This window comes from Doryrhamphus excisus, linkage group LG18 (genome assembly GCF_037039965.1).
Source record: "Doryrhamphus excisus strain RoL-2023G ecotype Guam linkage group LG18, RoL_Dexc_Guam_v1.1, whole genome shotgun sequence".
Classification (NCBI taxonomy): Eukaryota; Metazoa; Chordata; class Actinopteri; order Syngnathiformes; family Syngnathidae; genus Doryrhamphus; species Doryrhamphus excisus.
The window spans coordinates 17409979-17432682 of NC_136374.1; the positions used below are offsets into that span (position 1 = coordinate 17409979).

The following is a 22704-nucleotide window of genomic DNA, read 5'->3' on the forward strand; positions in this document are numbered from 1 at the left end:
CCTCCATCAGGTCTCCCGATGAAGGCGAGTCTAAGACCAGTTCATGCCGACGTGGACCGGGTCTGCTTAGTAACACGCAGCCTCATCCTGCTTTGAAGGCCACCAGATGATTGGACCCAAATGGGAGATTTCCATTCCATGAAATGTAAACCGGCGCAATCACGAGGCTCATCAAAGATCCTCGCACACCAACGCACGCCCGCCGCCTCCATTTTGAATCTTTTCCACCTAAATGTGTTTGTCTCGGCTCGCGTGTTTTTGTGGTTGCTTTATTTCAATTCAGGAAATGTCCAAATGTGACCAATCTGTGTCGGCCATCATTCAACGTGTGCGTTCTTTCACACGTGAGTCACGCCGTTCGTGACGCAGGAGTTACAATATTCTGGAAATTTTCGACATCTTTACGGGAATATATTACGAAAGATAATGTTTCCTGTGACTGCGTATTTTTTCGGGTAAGACTCTTCCAGTCCAGAACCGCCGGTCACGGTCACATCGGGTAACAATCTGGCAAACAAACACCAAAGTTTGAAACTGACTTGTAATTTCTCACACAGCTCTGTGTGTCCCAAAATTTGGTCCCCACTTTTAGGGGACTGACCAGCACAAATATGTAGAACTTTACCAGGAGTGCCTAAAAACCATCAACCAAAACGTCTTAGCAACGCCACCTTCTAGAGCCCCCTAGACATGAACTAGCACCCCTATAGTCACTTTTACGCTTGTGCTACCCAATATAGTAGACATAATAATAGAACATAAGCCATAATTAACATTTTGGGGGGGAGGGGGTTCTTTGTTTTTGTTTTTGCAACCGGATTTCCTGCAGTGGTAATATTCCTGATACCTAGTGAGCAGTGAGGAATACTACATATCATGTCTTTTGCTGTGTTTTCTGAATGTCTTATATTTGTATTTTACTTCATTACTCATTTTGCTTTATTTTGGCCAAAAATGCATATTTAATAATTGGCCCTATAGAAATGTTGGATACTGTACTGTCAGTCAGTAATTTGATACATGCAAACTGTTGTACGTTTACATTCCACCTGGAATAATTTATGCATAAAAGTGTCATACATTCTGTCCCTTTTTATTCAAGAGTACTTAAAACATCAGACCCCATCAAATAACCAAATATTATATATACAGTTTTATTTTTACAATACAAAACTGACTATTAAAGAGTATGTTAAAGTATAGTAGAGTAGTAGAGTAGTGTACGTTAAAGGTTGAAATACTTTGGAAGCAAGTGGCGAACCGGATTCAAACATTTAGCGTGCCGCATGTGGCCCCCGGGCCGTAGTTTGCCCACCCTTGCTGAGTTTACATTTTTATAAAGGACGTCTGTGTTTTGAGTCTAAATCAGCCTAAATTGGTGTTACTAAAAATAGAAAATGACAAACTTATCGTTAAGTGAAATTATTGACTCAAAACGGCGACAAAAACGTGTGAAAGTACTTTGTCAAGTTTAAAGATGAGCCCAAGAAAGTGAGGTCCAACTGGTGCCAGCAGGTTCTTACATGAACATGATTGGATCATCATCATCAAATTGGACCTCGTCATCTTCAGCCCCACCCATAGGGGGCACCACAAATGTTATTTCCTGTTGATTGCATTTCAACGACCGAAACTACACTAAGTCGGTTCCGGTAAAGTTACACAACACGTCCTCACGACATGTGACGCTGCGTCACCGCCTGTTGAAAATATCTTCGTGATGCTGTTTTTTTTGGGGGGCGGGGGGGTTGCTGCTGCAGGAAGAGGAACATGTGTGGACTTTAGCCCGAGGACATGGATAGCACAATTAGGTGCTCTCTCACCTCTGCAGACTGAGGTCACTCGGCCACGGGGGGGTCAAAGGTCGTTCTGCCGGTGAGCAGCGCAGCTGAGGCGTCGGGTCATCGGTATAACAAGCGCGGCGGTCAGGTGTCGGGACACAAACATGTCTTTTATTTTGTAGGAATAACAGCGTATTTTTCACGGATAGCGACTGGGAAGCGTCGCCTTCCTCGTGTGTTCGGGAATGAGAGCAGGGGGGGGGGGGGGGTGCGTGTGGACCGGAGCGCCAGCCCCAATCTGGAACCCATAAAGTCTCCCGTCATCTCTGCAACATTATGAACGGGCCTTCTCATTGGCCGGGGGAACCACTTACCCCCATGCTCTATCGCCCGCCCAGTTAACGCACACTTCCTGTTTCCCTGCCTGACTGAGAGGAGGCCACGCCTCTGTAGAGTGGCTGAGCCAATGAGAAGCAGCCCCAGGCGCCAGGTCGGCGTTTAGGTATAAAAAGGGGCAACGGTGCAGCGGCCTGTCAGATGGTTTGTTTTTGTAGCGTCTGCCAGGTTAGGAAGCGAACGACTCTCGAATCAGGACTCAAGGATCACCGATGGAGTCGTAGGCTACGAGAATCATCCTGGTGCACATTCTGGTCCTTTAAACCGAGGTCTGTTCAAGTGATTTTCTGAAGAAAATGAGAGAAGAGGTATCCTGCACCAACTCCCCCGAAGGGGGTCTGGGGGCCAGCGAGGAAGAACTGGAGAGGAGCTCCAAGAAGAGTCTCCAGGCGGCTAACCGAAAACGATCTCCTCACCCCAAGAAGGACAATCCGGGCCAGGCGGAGGAGAGCGCCACCAGCAGCCCCGCCGGCCTGCAGCCATCGGGCCCCAAGAGGGTAAAAAAGAGCCCCTCCGCCGTGGTGAACCTGGCCCCCGCCTCGCTGGGCCCCAGGCCCGATCAACCCTTCGAGGACCTCCACTCCCAGCGTGTCATCGCCAACGTGCGGGAGCGCCAGCGCACCCAGTCCCTCAACGACGCCTTCGCCTCGCTGCGCAAGATCATCCCCACGCTGCCCTCGGACAAGCTCAGCAAAATCCAGATCCTGAAACTGGCCTCGCGCTACATCGACTTCCTGTACCAGGTGTTGCAGAGCGACGAGATGGACGCTAAGCTGGCCAGCTGCAACTATCTGGCACACGAGAGGCTCAGCTACGCCTTCTCCGTCTGGAGGATGGAGGGGGCCTGGGCCATGTCCACCAGCCACTAGGAACCCTCGCAGCGTCTTAAACCCTCTTGTGTCCACATCTTGCCGCCTCTGTCTGCGTTTACGTCCGCCACCTGACCTCCGTCGTCTCTCTTTTTGTCAAATCTTTTATTTAAATCTCCCCACTGCGTCCCCCGCTCTCAACTAAGTCCAGTACCACAAGACGATCCAGCGCTCGCCCTCAGGTACGAATACACACACACACACATGCGGACCCGAGTTCTGGATGACATCAGGGCGCAGCCCCGCATGTTTATTACCACATTGTAAACAGCCCACGACTGCTTTGGTTGGCCGTCGTTTACTTTTCAGCTCAACAAATAAATAACGAGGCAGGAAGGAAACGCTTTTATTTACGTATGTTCTCTTTAAACGTCAAACAAATGTACTTGTATTCATACGCAGGATTAGTAGTAGTATTACAATACTTTACTTCAATTCGATCACGTTATCATAAAACTGATACTTTTGTTTAGAACTTTAAAAAAAAGTGTGTCACGGATTATTTGGTGTTAAATTTTGGAACGAGTATTTTTATATGAAGTAACGGGTAGTAGTAGAATAAATACTCGTCTGTAATATGAGAAAGTCGCAGTTTAAATTTCTGTCACTTCAATAAAAGCAAATACTGTGATGCTTGACTAAAGAAAGTACTTGATTAAAATATTCACCCCCAAAACATAGAATAAAAATGACAAAAATCCAAATAACCAAAAAGGTCGTCTTGGGTCTGGATCCCCCTCGGGGGTTTCGGGAGTCCTATGTTGTCTTCCATGTTGTATCCAGTGTCGTGCAATCAGGCGGCGTCGCTCGGGGCCCAGACAAGCAGGAACCTTTAGATTGGAAACACTTGTGAGCTATTTGGAAGGTGTGTGTAGGACTCGGGTTCGGGGTCATGTGTGTGTGGACTCGGGTTCGGGGTCACGTGTGTGAGGACTCGGGTTCGGGGTCATGCGTGCGTATTGGTGGAATTATTTGTTGTCAGCTTTGATTAGCGCGTATATCCGGAAAGCAGGATACTAGCGGATGCTAGCGATATTTACGTCTGGTGTCTCCTGCTGGTAATTCCATAAGTCAGTGAAAGTTATTTGTGACTGAACAAAGAGCTTTGAAGAACGGCTAAGAAAATGGGGGATGTATTATGGGATGTCGAGAGCGCATGACGGTGTCCAGACGCACGAGCGGCCATGTGCTCGCTGCAGGTGTTCCCGTCTGTTATTACTAAACCTCCAGCGGCCCCTGCGGTAGAAGGCCGGGGCCCCGGCGGTGTGAATGGAAAGCTGAGCCCCCCCCCGCCCCACTCCCCGACACGTGGAGCGGTGTCCTTGAACGCAACGCAGTAGTCATTACCATCCACTTTGCCTGCTCTGCTTGTTATCATCGGCTCTGCAGGGGCCTTCAGAGACAACATCAGGATGTCCCCGTTGGCCCCGAAAGCACATTTATTCACATTTTTTAGACGAATAAAAAAAAAGAATATATATAATATGTCATTTATCTTCTTTATACTTTATATTTTATGCAGGCATGGCAGAATAATGGCACGAATGAAGCACTATGCAGTATAAAGTAATAGTACAATCCATAATTAGAGGCCAAAAGACCATGTGATCTCTCCCAACCAATCACTGATTACCAAGACAGGTAATGCTAATGATGTTATTTACAACTTTCATCATGGAAAAGCCTGTTTACATTGGTATAATTAAATAATTAGTAATAATAATAATAAACAATTCCTTACATCCCAACAGGAGTTTATTTCATGGTGTATATTACGTATATACCCCATCTTCTATATACCCCCTTCTTTCACTTCCTGTGCTTCAATATGACCAAATAGAGAATAAAATACAGTGGGGAAAAATGTATTCATCAAAAAGTATAATATCAAAAACTATTAACATTTTAAAAATTGCATTGTATTGTGTACTATGATTTTCAATAAGTGTAGATGGATGGAAGGATGGATGGATGGATGGATGGATGGATGGATGGACGGATGGATGGATGGATGGATGGATGGTTGATGGATGGATGGATGGATGGACAGACGGATGGAAGGACGGATGGAAGGATGGACGGATGGATGGATGGATGATGGATGGATGGATGGATGGATGGAAGGATGGATGGAAGGATGGATGGATGGATGGATGGATGAAGGATGGATGGATGGATGGATGGAAGAATGGATGGATGGATGGATGGATGGAAGGATGGAAGGATGGAAGGATGGATGGATAGATGGATAGATGGAAGGATGGATGGATGGATGATGGAAGAATGAATGGATAGATGGATGTTTGGATTGATGGATGGATGGATGGATGGATGGATGGATGGAAGAATGGATGGATGGATGGATAGATGGAAGAATGAATGAATAGATGGATGTTTGGATTGATGGATGGATGGATGGATGGATGGATGGATGGAAGAATGGATGGATGGATGGATAGATGGATAGATGGAAGGATGGATGGATGGATGATGGAAGAATGAATGGATAGATGGATGTTTGGATTGATGGATGGATGGATGGATGGATGGATGGAAGAATGGATGGATGGATGGATGGATGGATGGATGGAAGAATGGATGGATGGATGGATGGATGGAAGGATGGAAGGATGGATGGATAGATGGATAGATGGATAGATGGAAGGATGGAAGGATGGATGGATGGATGATGGAAGAATGAATGGATAGATGGATGGTTGGATTGATGGATGGATGGATGGATGGATGGAAGAATGGATAGATGGATGGATAGATGGATGGATAGGTGGAAGGATGGATGGATGGATGAATGGAAGAATGGATGGAAGAATGGATAGATGGGTGAATGCATGGATGAATGGATGGATGGATAGATGATGGAAAAAGCCGCATGGATTGCAAAGGAGTGACATGCTCAGTCTTCCAGCAGCAGTGCAGTGATAGTAATCTGCCACTGAAAGCCCTGAGATGATGGTTTGGATCATTAGGTGACGATGGTCGTCCATGATGGACGGCAGATGTCAGGCTGTCCAGTGTTTGCCTTCCTTGCCAAGTTGACCCCCCCCCCCCCCCCCGGTAGAAGATGAAGTTGCAGTGTGATGAACGTGTTGACAAGTTGCATCTTTTTATCAAATTTGTTATCAAATTCGAAGCATCGTGATTAAAAGTGAAAATGTATTTATCATGAACGTGTTGGTGAGGATTTTATGTGAGCGTTCCATGAATTCATCATGAAAAGCCAAATGATAGTGTTTTCACTGCGGCTATCATCATCATCATCTTGTCAGTTTTTGGTCTGGTCCAGCGACTGGACTCATCCTGTCAAAGTCAAGTCAAATATGAAAATAAAAAGTCAAGGCCACACGTTTGTTTGTAGTATCGGAAAAACTATCATCTTCTTTCTGTTTAGATGATCATCAAAATGTCACTTCCCCTCTGGCCCTGCACCATGCTTACGTATGTATGTGCACTCCGTGTGTGTGTGTGCACCGTGTGTGTGTGTGTGTGTGCTTTAGTTCCTCTGGCTGCCATAGTGGACTGATCTGAGACCAGCTGCAAAGTCCCGTGTGGCTCCTTTCGAACAACTTCCTGTCCTGCAGAGGTTGTGTGCTTTCTGATCTGGATCTTTATTTTTAGACGCTAACTAACCGTGTGGCTGTGCTGACATCTGCCCACACGGGACGCCACGCCGTGGGTCTGTTGCTAGGCAGGATCGTATCCAAGGGATGCTGATGCACGCTCGCATATTTCACACGTAGGCAATTGAACGCATCACGATTGGCGTATACTACTTGGCTTGTGGTAAAGTCGCAAGGAAACATAATTTTGTGGTATGATTGACTTGTGACCGGTACTTTTAACCCAAAGTCAGCTGGGATAGGCTCCAGCTCCCCTCGACACTGAAACGGTAGAAAAAGCACAGCTCAACATAATATAATATATTGTAGCATCATTAAATGTAATATGATAAACTAAATCAGTCTGGTTTATAATCTCTATGATCGTCTACCGCCATTTTAATAAAGACAATAATAATGATTTTTAACATTATTATATAACATTTATTTAACATATTTATTATAATAAACTAAATCAGTCTGGTTTATAATCTTTATGATCGTCTACCGCCGTTTTAATAAAGACAATAATAATGATTTTTAACAAATAAAACAAAGTATATATATTTTCGTATAGGGTCATAGTTATGCTGGAGCCTATCCCAGCTGTTTTTGGGGGAGAGGCGGGGCAGCCAATCACAGTGCACAAACAAACAACCATTCACACTCACATTCATGCCTATGGACTGTTTACGTACATTCTCCAATTAACGTGCATATTTTTCGGGAAAGTGGGAGGAAGGAGTACCTCTGAGAATATGTGTGTATTTTATAAATAGACAAAAATAGTTTTAAAAAAATTAAATTAAATTAAATTAAATTAAATTAAATTAAATTAAATTAAATTAAATTAAATTAAAAAATAAAAATTTAAATTTTAAATTTTAAATTTTAAATTTTAAATTTTAAATTTTAAAAATAGAGAAAAAGAGAATAACACTGTATCATGATAATAATAATCTCCCAGATGAAATTCTGGTTTTAAAGCACCTTTGTGGCCTAATCTGTGTCTTTGTGCCTGCAACAAAATTCGCTCCATAATTCATCATAATTCTGCCGTCAATCACAAGCTAAGCATCCTGTCCAAGCGTTGGACATGGAAGACTTGGAAGACTCATCTCATCTCTCCTTTTCTCTCCAGGACGCCAACAAATGGGAAAAGTGACACTTTTAAAAACCCCGCTTCCGGATATGTACCCCACTTGTGACACGGACATCCTCCTCGAAGTTGACTCTTTAGTAGAGAACCCCCCCTCTTGACCCCCCCACCCAGAGGAGACATGATCAAGGCTGCTGTGTGTGGACACGACGTGAGCACAGCCAATGAATGTTTACAGCTACAATGCTAATAAGCTCAATCCCACTGACTCTCCAAGGCCCGGCTCCCGAGAGCAAAGCGGAACGGACTGCGATTCTAATGTGCACCCATTGGACCTGGTCTTTGGACCATTGGACCTGGTTCTTTGGACCATTGGACCTGGTCTTTGTCAAGGCACCAACTACTTCCAGCTTTTACACTCGATGAACAACAAACTTCTTCTTCTGATGTTGTTGCTGTTTTATCCTGTCATGCAAGAAAATATGATATTTTTTGGCATTTGGTCTCCTTCATCAGCTACGTTGCTAAACGTGTACGGCAGAAAGGGAGCGCTGCCGTGTGGAGAGGATTTATGATTTATGACTCTTAGATTGTTTGTATAGTTTTGCATTTGCTTGGGATTTTGTGTCAACTCCTGTGGACAATAAACTTTTTTTTTTTTTACAGGTTGCAGCATATATATTTGAGTATATTGTCAAGTCTTTTTTTTTGGGGGGGGGGTGAGGTGCTAAAACCAAATAAAAATATTTAGTATAATTTTTTAAAGGAAAATACATATACAGTATATTTGGGTTAATTGCTGAGCCTTTTGGAAAATGAGATGGTGGGATAAATACAATTTATAATGAAAAAAAATAGTTTCTGCATAACTGAGCATATTTTTGGATGTAGTGTTGAAATAAAATCATTATAATTTTTTTTTTTTTTTTACATTTTTTTACAGTAAAACCTTGAATTGCTGTATGTATATTTCAGTATATGTGGTGCTGAAATCAAATAAAATAGAACTATTCCAAAATATATGCTGATGTATGCTGGAGCCTATCCCAGCTGTCTTCAGGTGAGAGGCGGGGTTTGGAGTGGCTAATTAACCTAGCATGTTTTTGGAAAAATTTTGCTTCGAGTGAATAAAGGTGATTTGATCATTTTAAATGAAAGTAAATATTGTATTAGTATGCAAAGAAATGGATGGCTGCATTCATTTTAGTATATACAAAAGTCATTATAAAGTAAAATAAAAAAAACATGGAGTCACTTTTTTCAAATGAATATAATTTATTCCTTATTTTTTGGGTGGGGTGGGGGGGTAAACAGTAGAAATGTAAAAAAAAAAAAAATCAAATAGTCCTTCACGCAGCTTGGTCAGATACTTCATTTGGTCTCTAAGTATGCACATGGCGGATACTGTTTTTTTTTTTTTAATGATCTCATATAGAAAAATAATCTTTTTAAGACAAGAGGTGAGTGATTGACAGTAAAGTGGTTTGCGTTCACATTGTCAGCAACGTCATGAGCGGATGAATGCATGGCGTGGAGGTGAGCAACATCATGTATGAAACGATCTACAGCACCTCCGAGTATAAATAAAAAAATAAGGTCATTCGGAATGACTTTCCAAAAAAACCTTAAAGCCAAGCCGGTCCGCAGACGGCACGTTGTACGAATAAATGTTTGTGCTAACATGCTAACGTGACTCGGGTCCACACAAACGGTCATCGTTAGCAAAGAAATACAAAAGCTTTAATAAGAACCACAGCAGGAATGCTCGTCCACAGGTACAAAATAATAAATCATAACAAAACCACGCCCACCGGACTCCATCAATCATGGATGAGTGGCTACGGCGCACCGAGGCATCATGGGTGATTTGTGTCAAATACTCGAAAGGCTCGAGTCGGGATGAAGGCGAGTCTGGTCAACGGATGCCGGAGTTTTTCCGAAACAAATGTCCACACGTCCACGGCAACGTCCCACAGTGTACAGTGCAAAAGGCGGGTTGTCATGTGATCAGTGGCGGCGCCATCATCAGACGTACGGGTACTGTACATACATCCAGCAGGCGACCTTTGACCTGGCCTTCCAGGCTACAGCAGGCGGCGTGAAGGTCATTTACAAGGTGAAGGTGGAGAAGCGATACATCTGCCTCCACTCAGCCGAGGAAACGTCTGCTTCACGTCCAAATTCGGGATTCGCTCTTCATGTGGAATGACTTTTCTCCGCCGTCGTTTCCGAATGATTCCTGTTTGAACAAAAAAAGACGTTATTAACAGGAAGTGACACGTGACGCCAAGTGACGGCTTGCCTCTCGGAGGCGCCGGCGGTCATCGACAGGGCGGCGATGGCGTTGACGGCGTCGCTGTCCGAGTCTCGCCTCAGCCACCTCCTCTGGGCCTGCAGGTAGGACAGCTCCACCGTGGCGCCGGCGTCCTTCACGCTCTGCCAGTAGTCGCCTGGCGAGGCGGAGCGGAGAACATCAATGTTGCGTTCGTAGCAAAGGATGCGTCATCGGCTCGGAGGCTTTCGACGTCCGAGCCGATAACTTCGGAAATGTAAACTGAACGCGGGCGTGTGACACACGTCGGACGGCTGGAAGACGGCGTGAACATAACGCTCATATTTTTCACCCTGCGGCTTAAATCATAGGATTAACATTCTTGTGGCTTTGCAAATATTTTTAATGAATCTAATTTGCTTGGGATAACATTTGTGTGCAATCAGGACGGGATGCTGGGAAGGTCGTGTGCCGGAGAAGTGTTTGAAGATAATTGGAGCCAGGGCGGCCGTGTGTGTGTGTGTGTGTGCGTGTGTGTGTGTGTGTGTGTGTGTGTGTGATGGCTGCAGGGAGGGATGAGTACCCGAGGGAGGAAAGGAGACGAGGTGACGAGGGAGCAGAAGTGATGATCATCATTTAAAATAAAAAAAATGCAACTATAACGGAGCCTCAAATTCCAACACACTCCATTCCAGCAGACTGGATATGGAGAACAAATCCCGTAGGAAATCATGGAATCATGGAATCACTTCCAGGGTCACACTATCATCATCATCATCATCAGAAAACCTCAACTATTTTTAGGTAACATTCTTCATGGTCGTTATTATTTATTATTAAAATAAAGTTTCTAACAGGCTGCACGGTGGATGAGTGGTTTGCATGCAGGTCTCACAGCTCAGAGACCCGAGTTCAATTCCAGTTTCCTCCCCCATTCCAAAAACATGCTAGGTTAATCGGTGACTCCAAATTGTCAATAGGTATGAATGTGAGTGTGAATGGTTGTTTGTCTATATGTGCCCTGTGATTGGCTAATGGCCATCAGTCCAGGGTGGACTCCGCCTCTCGCCCCAAGACAGCTGGGATAGGCTCCAGCACCCCCACCACTCTCGTGAGCATAAGCGGTAGAAAATGAATGAATAAATGAATATTATTAGAGACCTCCAAACATGAAATAACACCCCTATAGTCACTTTTACACACATTTATAGTAAACATAACAGAAAATAATACATATAAGGCATAAACAATTAAGACATAAATAATATTTACATTTTTTGGAATGTTTATGTTTGGTTCCTCCCACATTCCAAAAACATGCTAGGTTAATTAGCCACTCCAAATTGTCCATAGGTATGAATGTGAATGGTTGTTTGTCTATATGTGCCCCTGTGATTGGCTAATGGCCACCAGTCCAGGGTGGACTCCGCCTCTCGCCCCAAGACAGCTGGGATAGGCTCCAGCACCCCCGCAACCCTTGTTCCGGTAGATAAGCGGTAGAAAATGAATGAATGAAAGTTTCTAACAGATTACGGAGATGTCACAAACGAGTCGAGTCTTTTGAACGACTCTTTAAAGTGAAGATGAGAACTTTGTTCACACTTTGTATCTGATTTTATCATATCAGTGTGAACGACACAATTCCGATTTTTTCAAGTGCGACTCCAACCTCATTGGTATGTTGATATAAATCCCGATATTTAAGCGATGCGACTCCGGCGTGAACGTTCAGGTCGCATATATCCGACATATACATTATCGAGAGTCGTGTATTGTTGTTCTTTTAAATTTTTAAACATTTTTTGATTTTAAAAACGGAGAAACGGTTTATCGTGGTTTATCGTGCAAAACCTGCCAATACCAACCGAAATTTTTACGTAGTATCGGCTCGGAAATGAAATCAATGGTATCGCACATCACGAGCACTCACACTGCAGCAATGTTTACTTCGGTAAACGCCGGGAAAAGCGAGCAATGTCACACGTCACTTTTTCCGATGCTTTGCGTTCATATTAAAATATCGCATTTGTGTGGTCATGTGATTTCAACAACAAATCGGAATTGTGCATGATACCCTGCTTAAGACGTACTAATCTTCTTATAGGTAATATATCGTTATATATATCGTTCACTTAACGAGATGTTCAAAAGATCCGCCGTATTTGGCATCCGCCATGGCAGCGGGGCAATCCGGTTGCCGTGTAACGCTCGTAATAACCCTGGCAAGACGTTACGCTATCACTGGTGATGTTGGATTTTAGGCTGCTTCACTACAGCGGCAGTTCCCCCTCACGTGGCTGTAGGGAACCTGCATGGGAAGCGCTACTGGTTGTTTAAACAAGGGACCAATCTGGGCTTATTTGATTCTGGTTACCTTGAACCTGGATGACACTCAGTAGTGACTGGACCGCGTTTTCACACGGCTTCTGGTCCAACACGGACTGTGCCAGTGGCTCCACCTGGGGTCCCAAACAGGAAGTAGTGATGAGATGATGCAGTATCTACTGTACGCGTACGTATATCTTACCTCCATTCCCAACAGGGCACTAACGCAGGCTTCGGAGGCGTCACAGATGGCCTTGAGGTCGTGTCCCCCCTCCAGGGCTAGAACCACCCGACCGCCGGCCAGCGACATCAGTTGTCGGGTCAGAAAGCCAAAACCTGGTCGGGCACAGATACGGTTGAATGGAGATGCGTGGTTTGCTTATCCATGTGAACGCATGGCTGACTGAGTCTTACACTTCGCTGTGACCTTGTAGCCTCCCAGCGACGGTAAATGACCTTCCACAGCGTCGAAGCCCGCCGACACCAGCACAAGATCGGGGGAAAACTCGTGGGCGATGGGCATCACCACGGCTCTGAGCGGAACCAAAATAAAACTCCATAAACGTGTACTTTGGACTTCTTATGGTAATAGTAATGGTAATGGTAATGGTAATGGTAATGGTTTTATTTCATTTCAACATGCATCAGATTCCAATTGAGTGCATCCCATAATCAGTTCCCAGTTCCACATGTCCAAAAGGAGTAGGAAGAAGCAAAGCTTATTAAATCCTACCCCTCCATCTGGTACTTTTACAATCACTAACTGTTACATTTGTTCACTTCCTGCTTTCCTAATATAGTTTAAGGTTTGTTTTTTTGTTTTTTTTTATTTAAAAAAATTAATAATCAATTTAATTTAAATTTAAAAAAAATTTTATTTAAAACTTTAAAATTTTAAAAATTTAAATTTTTACAATCAGTAACTATTACATTTGTTCACTTCCTGCTTTCCTAATATAGTTTAAGGTTTGTTTTTTTATTTAAAAAAATAATAAATTTAATTTAAATTAAAAAAAAATTTAATTTAAAAGTTTAAAATTTAAAAAATTTAAATTTTTACAATCAGTAACTATTACATTTGTTCACTTCCTGCTTTCCTAATATAGTTTTAGGGTTTTTTTAAATAAAAAAAAATAAAAAAATTAAAACATTAAATAAAAAAATTAAATTTAAAATAAATTAAATTAAAAAAAAAATAAATTTAAAACTTTCAAAATAAAAAATGTCAAATTTAAAACATTTAAAAAATTTAATTTTGAAATTTATTGTGAAAATCACTTCAGCTGGTTGGTTATTTCAAATAGATCAGATGCGTGATATGAATTACTCCATCATTTTTGTCATTAAAGTTGTAAGAATGTTAAGATATTACAGCGGGAACAGTTAAACAGTTCAAATTTTTCCAAACGTTTCAACCTCGGAACCGACTCTATCTATTCCCGCTATGTCCTAGCGCAGTGGTTCCCAAACCTTCCAGTCACGTACCCCCTTCAGACATTTGACCTGAAGCCAGTACCCCTTAATCCTGCACACTTAAAAACCATAAACTTTTTAAAATCCTGGCATGAATGTGCTCTGAAATGTTCATGCATTAGTGAAGGGTTGCTTCATCACCTCTAAAAAAAAAAAAACAACTATAAATAATTGTTGGGATCGGGCGTTTGGGATTATAAAAACGTTAATTAATTGACAACTCAATGGGTACGTGGACCCCACTTTGGGAACCTAAGCCCTACGGGAAACATGTTTCAGTTGCCGAGGACCGACTAAGGAATGAAATATAAATATTCCAGTGCAGGAAGACAAGGGTGAGTATAAACGGAATAAGGTGACTGACATGTGTCCGTCTGGTTCATATTTCACTGTAAATGTGAAAAGAGTCGTTTGCCGAGTGTCATGTGTTTTTGATAGAGTCGCTTTAAGACGAGCAGCTCGCAGGTGTGAGCGCGTCCGAGCGTAGAAGTTCGATAAAGTCCGTCCCGGGACGGGCTGCGACACCGACAGGTAAAAACCAGACGGCCCGCGCACCGCAGGGCGACCACTTTTCTCGCTTCCTCACTTCCTTCCCAAACCAGCTGCCAGTTATCCAGCGCGAGCGCACACACACAGCCCATGCCGCGTTTGATTCCCTCGCTCTCTCTCTTTCTGTGTCGGCGGCGGTTCAAAGGCGTTTGCGTGCGTCTGGTTCCTATTAGGAGCTCGTCCCTCTTCTCACGTCACTGACAGCCAGCCATCTGGGATCCATTGGGCCTAATTACGCCGCCTTTGGATTCTCCGACAATTGCACCCCCCACTTCTTTCCCTCTCCAATGCTCTCCTCCTCCGTATTCTCCTTTACGGTTTGGGATTCGCCGGTAGCCACCGAGAGATGAACAACCTCCGTGCTACTGGCAAACGGCAGAACCTGAAATATGGACCACCGTGGTGATCCTCCACACGTAAACAAAACATCCCGACACGGAACCAACTGAGCTGTTGCTTCATTCTACTCGAGTCCCACAAACGCTAGAAACCGCAGCCTATCAATAGAACAGACAAAAACAGATACAGATGGATCCTCAGGACGGTCAACGACACAACGGGGGGATTCACTCATAGACTCCATAAACGTTTGATGACTTCTAAAATGATTTAGTACAGCGCCTGTATGATCATATATAAATATGATCCCCATGACCTAATACGCAAGGAAGATCCGATACTGTAGCTCTTATCCACCACACCAGCAAAGCTACGAGGATCGCTACAATATGCAAATTCACGGCGATAGTCAACTGTTCTCCGTTCAAGGGTGTTCAAAAGGATGCGGGCGGGCCGCTTTGGTACATTTTGATACATCCAAGGTACGCAAGGTATCTAACATGTTAGCTTAGTCTTACAGCAGGGGTGTCCAAAGTGCTTTTTAAATTGGCATGAGGCATTATTCTAAAAACACAACTTAACGAGAAAAAAAATGAATTGAACAAAAATAAGTCGGAATATTATGAGGAAAAATGGCATTTTAAAAGCTGAAAGTTTAAATATTTAAAAAAGGATATTATTTTTAAAACGTTGTAATATTATGAAATACAACACAACAAAAAAAGGTTTAATTTTTGGAAAATATGGGTTCGGTAAATGTTATAAAAATAAAGTCATTTTAAAAGCTGAAAGTTGAAATATTAAAAAAAGGACATTATTTTTCAAACGTCAATGTTATGAAATGCAACACAACAAAAAAAGTTGTAATTTTTGGAAAATATGGTTTCGGTAAAAGTTATAATGTTATAAAAATAAAGTCATTTTAAAAGCTGAAAGTTGAAATATTTAAAAAAGGACATTATTTTTAAAACACTGTAATATTATGAAAAACAACACGGCAAAAAAAGTTGTAATTTTTGGAAAATATGGTTTTGGTAAAAGTTATAATATTATAAAAATAAAGTCAAAATATTTTGGGAAAAAATTCATAAAAAACGAGGAACGTATGTACAAGAACGTTGAAACAGTTGGGGCAGAAAAAAACAACAGCTATAATTTTACAGCAATAAAGTCAAAATATTAAGATAAAAAGTCATATTAATATAGTAATATTATTAGTAAATATCATGATAATAACGGGGGAAAAAGATGATAAAATACACAAAATAAGCTTTTTTTCGACCTACAAAGACCAATCCTTTTCAGTGGAACGGGGTCTGGTACGAAGGGGCCCAAAGGCTCCCGTACAGCCACCAGGATACTTTTCCACCACAGAATCACACGATACTGCGAATACTGTAAAGATTGTGGTCGGCTAAGGAAGTTTTACACATGAAAACACTTCTCATTTCCCCATCCTGGGTGAAAAACCAAAACCAAACGGCTGTTCCGGAAAGAACCAGTTGTTCCTTAATTACCGTTCTAAACGCTAGTAAACACTGGACTTAGTGTTTGAAAGCCTGCGTTCGAGGCCTATGGCTTCTTTTTCTTCTTTTTTACCATTACGGGTAACCTCATTAGCATTTTCCCTTTGACGGGAGGGGGGGGAGCCCAGGGGGGGAGCCCACCCACTGAGAGAGCTGCATGTTGAGCTCGAATAATGCTTCATCGTCTGGGCGGCGAGTCACTAGTGAAAGTAAATATAACAATATCGAACAGAAAGGAAGAATTTATTCAGGAGAAATTAAAAAGAAAATATGTGCTGAGTGATGTCGCTTTGGTACAAGTACAAGTACAAGTACAAGTACATGCCAACATGATCTTCCTACACCAGTAGGTTGACCTGACCATGGTCATTCCCATCAGTTTGAATTAATTATCTTATTCAGGGTCTTGGTTGAGCTGGAGTCTATCCGTGTGGAAGTGGTAAGATTTTGGCTTCTTACTTTGCCCTTCTTCCCTACAAGTTGACTATGTACTATTATTAGTCAAAAAAATATCGAAAGACAAGTATTACGCAGTATTCTGGTCACTAGTCCTCAGTAATGTCGATGAGACATTGCCTTACATGACATTACCTTCACACTGCATGGAGTCAGGCATGGCATGTCCGACATGACAAAGTTCCCCTCCCATTCCGTGTGGAAGTGGTAAGATTTTGGCTTCTTACTTTACCCTTCTCCCCTACGTTGAAACCCTCTATTAGGTTTGAATAAACAAATTGAAGGCTAGCTAGTTTGCTCGGTAGCATGCTACGTTGAAATCGTCAGCTGTCTCTTATGTCCCTGCAGTGATCCCGTAGCCTACAGCTGAACAATGTGTTGTAAACGAAGAATAACAGAAATATAAAGGTGAATATAGGGGTGTTATTCCATGTCTACAGAGCTCTAGTAATGGTAAAAATCCTATTTTGAAAGTCATAAACAGTTTTTCTAGGTCTAACTACAAAAATATTCAATTTATTAATATTGAGTCCGACTTCATGGAATTGACTTATTGGAACTAATTCACTTATTTGGAACTAATTAATCTAAACTAATCTAAAACTAAAACTATTTTGAAAGTCATAAACAGTTTTTCTAGGTCTAACTACAAAAATATTCAATTTATTAATATTGAATCAGACTTCATGGAATAGACTTATTGGAACTAATTCACTAATTTGGAACTAATTAATCTAAACTAATCAAACACTAAAACAATTTGGAAGTCATAAACAGTTTTTCTAGGTCTAAATACAAAAATATTCAATTTATTAATATTGAATCCGACTTCATGGAATGGAACTAATTCACTTATTTGGAACTAATTAATCTAAACTAATCTAACACTAAGGTTCTCACGATGCTGAGGAAAACTTGACTTAAAGTTACGTAAATGGAACAATCCAGAACTTTCCACAATGTCACTGAACGAGTAGATGCTTGGAGCGCTAAAAACACGCTGCCTGTCAACCACTCATCAATCAAGAATGCTAATATGTCATCTTCGTTCTGGAAACGGTGGCGTCCGTAGCCATCGTGTGCTTCTAATTTGATGTCGTTATCGTTTTTGGTTTGTACATGAAAAATAAAAAATATAGTCGTGATGTTCACCTGAATGCAGCCAAATACTCAGCATCGCCCATGGGAGGATTCAAACCGCCCGTCCATCCAACGTTGACATTAAAACCTTCGCCCGCCCCAGCACCGACCTGCGATGGGACAGAGTGAAGAAACAAAAGTATTGACAGTCAGTGATGTCATACAATATAAGTATCAAGGTATACGTTCTCCACTAAATTTGACCTTCCATATTTGGTGCAGAACAGGAACGGAGGCCCCAGGATTCCTTGGTCTCTTTGTAGTGCTGCTAACAGCCCTTTAGCCCTTCACCATCAGTCAATGTGTCACTTTGACGGCTGAGTGCGGAGCTTGACTGACAGTCTCTTGGCAGCATGGTTGGTGATTTCCTTACTGTGTGTGTGTGTGTGTGCGTGTGCGTGTGTGTGCGTGAAGATGCTTAAAAGGAAAAGAATGCTGATGAGCATTGCAGAGAGCCTGACTCCATTCTTCTCTCAGAAGACGGGATGTTCACAGGGCAAACACAAAACACATGAGGCCTTCCATTCTCTGCCAACTGCTAATGTACTTGAATACTTCAATACTTCAATACACACACACACACACGCACACGCTCACGCTCACGCAATTCATTCTATTGCTCCGAGTATCTTCGCTCTCTTCCATTCCGCCTGGCTTTCATGTTGAAAGGCGTGCTGGAATAGATTAGGACTTGACTGGTTGCTGTGTGGTAACCAGTCCTGGGCCTTATGACATCACAATGCTACCCCATAGTGAGTTATATACCTACACGGGGGACAGCGAGACTCCAGTGGTTTACCGCACAGCTAAACAGAGGTTGAGGGGACACTTAGGGCAAAACCACATCCAAGCCGCTCGAGTGTTTTATGTGCCGTCCTCATCGGGGGGATTTATGGGAAAACATTGACCGTTTTACCCTCATTATCGTCGGGGAAGATGAGGAGGGGATGGGTGGGGATTTGATCATGGGGACGATGGGGATGCGTACAATCAACACCTCATTGGACGCTCATATCACCTCGTACCGAAGTACGAGGTGCATTATTACAAAAAAAAACAAACAAAAAAAACTTTAACTGTGTTATGGAAAGCAGGAAGTGAACAAATGTAACAGTTAGTGATTGTAAAAGTATCAGATGGAGGGGTAGGATTTAATAAGCTTTGCTTCTTCCTACTCCTTTTGGACATGTGGAACTGGGAACTGATTATGGGATGCACTCAATTGGAATCTGATGCATGTTCAATAAAATAAAATAAAATAAAATAAAATAAAATAAAATAAAATAAAATAAAATAAAATAAAATAAAATAAAATAAAATAAAATAAAATAAAATAAAATCCTCTCTTTTTCTCTGGTGGGAATTAAATCATTCACGTTGTAATCTCATTAGATTACCCCTAATTATTATTAGTTTTTCATTTATTTTTCAATGTATTTTTCCTGTTACATTATGCATTTTGCTCTATTTTTATTAGGTTTTATTTCTACAAACCAATGCTTTTATGGCTCTTCACCAGGTTTGCATGCACAACGTGACCTGAGTGATCACAACTGTTGTCGGCTATTTGGTTCGTTAGCTTCCGTTGAAGCATGCTAATAATGGTAATTAAACAAACAAGGGTGGTGTTATTGCAGCTGGAAGTCATCAATGTGTTGCAACAGATCTGAAATCGGAGGTGAAGGTGTCCCGGGAGGTGCGCCGACTGACACACAGCGGGGGGTGGGGGGAAGGGACGCCACCTGACTACCGAGCAAGGAAACAGAATGCATATGTAGCAGCTGTTGCATTACAGTGGCATCAAGAATTCTTTCTGGACTTTTAAGTACGGGGGGGTTCCTCACATGTGGTTGTTAGGAGTGCTTTTACTTGTGTCACTCCTGGGGGGGCATGACACACGATTACAGTCATTTGTGAAAGACCCATGATGATAACTACTACTTAGCTAATCACAGCCCGTACCTTCAACACATATTTATCTGAACCCACAACACAAAAACAGTGAAATGTGTTCCGCAGCCGTCTTCCATGGTTAGGAAGTACAACACTGCAGTGAAAGGCTACCTCGTTTGGATGGCCGCCCCCGGGAAAGAAGTTGCCATTATCGTAGCGATGGAGGGAGATGTACAGGACACTCGGGTCGTTGTAGAAGGCTTCCTGGGTGCCGTTGCCATGGTGAACATCCTAGAAGAAGATGAGGTCAGAAGACAGGATGAAACAAACTTAAGCATGTATTTCTAGAAGGGTGACATGAACCGTCCTCACCCAGTCCACAATGAGGATTTTGCCGACGCTGAGCTTCTGCTGGAGCTGCTTGGCGGCGATGGCGACAGAGTTGAAGTAACAGAAGCCCCTGTGGACAAACAGGAAGGCCGTACATGTTTATCCGGACATCTTTTGCATATTATTATCCAAAAATAGCCACATGGATGATATAAACTTCTAAAACAAGCAGTGCTTCCTGAGTACATGTTGGGACAGTACAGTACCGACTCGTGACACGCTAACATGTCAATATTTTAGGAATAAAAAAAAAAAAATCAGGAGAGTCAAATGTGTTTTTATGCGAGAACGTCACGCTGAGGACATTGTGACAAAACTGAACCACACGCTTATCATAAAATTCACTCTTCCAGCCAAAACGATTTACAGATTATTCCTGATTATTACGGATTATTCCTGACAAAACTGAAAAAAAAAGGAATGAGGAGAGTCAAATGTGTTTTTATACGAGAACGTCACACTGAGGACATCATTGTGACAAAACTAAAAAAAAAAAAAATTTTTTAATAAATGAGGAGAGTCAAATGTGTTTTTATACGAGAACGTCACACTGAGGACATCATTGTGACAAAACTGAAAAAAAAGGAATGAGGAGAAAAAAATAAAAATAAACTGAAACAAATAAACTGGAAAAAAAAAAGGAATGAGGAGAGTCAAATGTGTTTTTATACAAAAACGTCACGCTGAGGACATTGTGACAAAACTGAAAAAAAAGCAATGACGAGAAAAAAAAATCGAAACAAATAAACTGAAAAAAAAGGAATGAGGAGAGTCAAATGTGTTTTTATATGAAAACGTCACGCTGAGGACATTGTGACAAAACTGAAAAAAAAGCAATGACGAGAAAAAAAATAAAACTGAAAAAAAAAGGAATGACGAGAAAAAAAAAATCGAAACAAATAAACTGAAAAAAAAAGGAATGAGGAGAGTCAAATGTGTTTTTATATGAAAACGTCACGCTGAGGACATTGTGACAAAACTAAAAAAAAATAAAAAATTTAAATAAATGAGGAGAGTCAAATGTGTTTTTATACGAGAACGTCACGCTGAGGACATTGTGACAAAACTGAAAAAAAAAAAAAAAAAGGCTTATCATAAAATTCACTCTTCCAGCCAAAACGATTTACAGATTATTCCTGATTATTACGGATTATTCCTGACAAAACTGAAAAAAAAGGAATGAGGAGAGTCAAATGTATTTTTATACGAGAACGTCACACTGAGGACATTGTGACAAAACTAAAAAAAAAAAAAAAAAAAAAGGAATGAGTAGAAAAAAAATTAAATCAACTGAAACAAATAAACTGAAAAAAAGGAATGAGGAGAGTCAAATGTATTTTTATACGAGAATGTCACACTGAGGACATTGTGACAAAACTGGAAAAAAAAAGAAAGGAATGAGGAGAGTCAAATGTGTTTTTATACGAGAACGTCACGCTGAGGACATTGTGACAAAACTAAAATAAATAAATAAATTTAAAAAAAGGAATGAGGAGAGTCAAATGTGTTTTTATACGAGAACGTCACGCTGAGGACATTGTGACAAAACTGAAAAAAAAAAAACACGCTTATCATAAAATTGACTCTCCCAGCCAAAACGATTTACAGATTATTCCTGACAGGATGTGATGAGAAATGAGCGCAGAATGCGGCCGCCTGCCTAAGTTGGAAAACAATGTAGGAACGCTGGTGTCAGCACCGGTCATAAAGTGGAAGGTTATACTGCGTCATATATACAGTCTGCTCATAAAGAAAAGTCAATCATCCCATAAATAACTGGCAGCAGGCACTACTGAGGACTCACACCAACATCCCAGCCAAATGTGGCCGCGTGGCTAAATGCTTCCAATCAAGGAATGTCACTGATCCACGCCCACCCAAAAAGAGCCCACCCCCCCCCCAACCGCCATACTGGATGCTTCTTTGCACGGTCAAAAGTGCAGCTGATGTGTAAAAAGATGTTTTTATGGATTCACTCACAGGGGTGAGGAGTGTGTTGCATGGTGCCCAGGCGGCCTCACCACCGCAAAGCCATTCTGAAAGAGAAGGTCAAATGTCAACGACCGGCGACTCTCGTGTGCCGTGATGAATGAGTTTTAAATATTTGTACTGTTGGAAATATAGGAATATTACACACGAGGAACAGATACTGTAATTTCTGGACTATAAATCCCACACACACTAAGCCCGGGACTTACTGCACACCCCCATCTCTTGCACAACAGCATGAGATGGAGGTTTTTGCATTGTATTTTACTTGTATTATATTTTTTATTTTTTATTTTTTATTTTTTATTTTTTATTTTTTATTTTTTATTATTTATTATTTATTATTTATTATTTATTATTTATTATTTATTATTTATTATTTATTATTTATTATTTATTATTTTTAAATTTTGTATTTTGTATTTTTTTTATTTTATTTTTTATTTTCATTTATAAGTCGCTCTGGAGTATAAGTCGCAGGAACAGCCAACCTAGGAAAAAAAGTGCCACTTAGTCCAGAAAATAGGGTACATTCAAACAAGCGAGTATCATATTTGATGGACCATAAGTCACACTTTGGTCCTCTGGTC

The 22704-nt window shown here is 41.5% G+C and overlaps 2 protein-coding genes across 2 annotated transcripts in view; one reads left to right on the forward strand and one right to left on the reverse strand.

The window, feature by feature from the left end:
• Nucleotides 1–2341: 2341 nt before the first annotated feature.
• LOC131105923 (twist-related protein 2) lies at nt 2342–8451 on the forward strand. The gene is made up of 2 exons (XM_058054438.2): nt 2342–3228; nt 7805–8451. The coding sequence occupies exon 1, from the start codon at nt 2474–2476 to the stop codon at nt 3044–3046; it is 573 nt and encodes a 190-aa protein (XP_057910421.2). The 5' UTR covers nt 2342–2473; the 3' UTR covers nt 3047–3228; nt 7805–8451.
• Nucleotides 8452–9480: 1029 nt separating this feature from the next.
• Nucleotides 9481–22704, reverse strand: part of LOC131105914 (histone deacetylase 7-like) — a 34391-nt gene continuing 21167 nt past the window's right edge. Inside the window, exons 17-25 of the mRNA XM_058054417.2 lie at nt 22106–22161; nt 20108–20195; nt 19907–20026; nt 17855–17952; nt 12774–12892; nt 12562–12695; nt 12409–12493; nt 10065–10212; nt 9481–10001 (exon numbers count right to left, since the gene is read on the reverse strand). Of these exons, the coding sequence (XP_057910400.2) occupies nt 9959–10001; nt 10065–10212; nt 12409–12493; nt 12562–12695; nt 12774–12892; nt 17855–17952; nt 19907–20026; nt 20108–20195; nt 22106–22161 (891 nt within the window). The 3' untranslated portion in view covers nt 9481–9958. The remainder of the gene's footprint in view (nt 10002–10064; nt 10213–12408; nt 12494–12561; nt 12696–12773; nt 12893–17854; nt 17953–19906; nt 20027–20107; nt 20196–22105; nt 22162–22704) is intronic.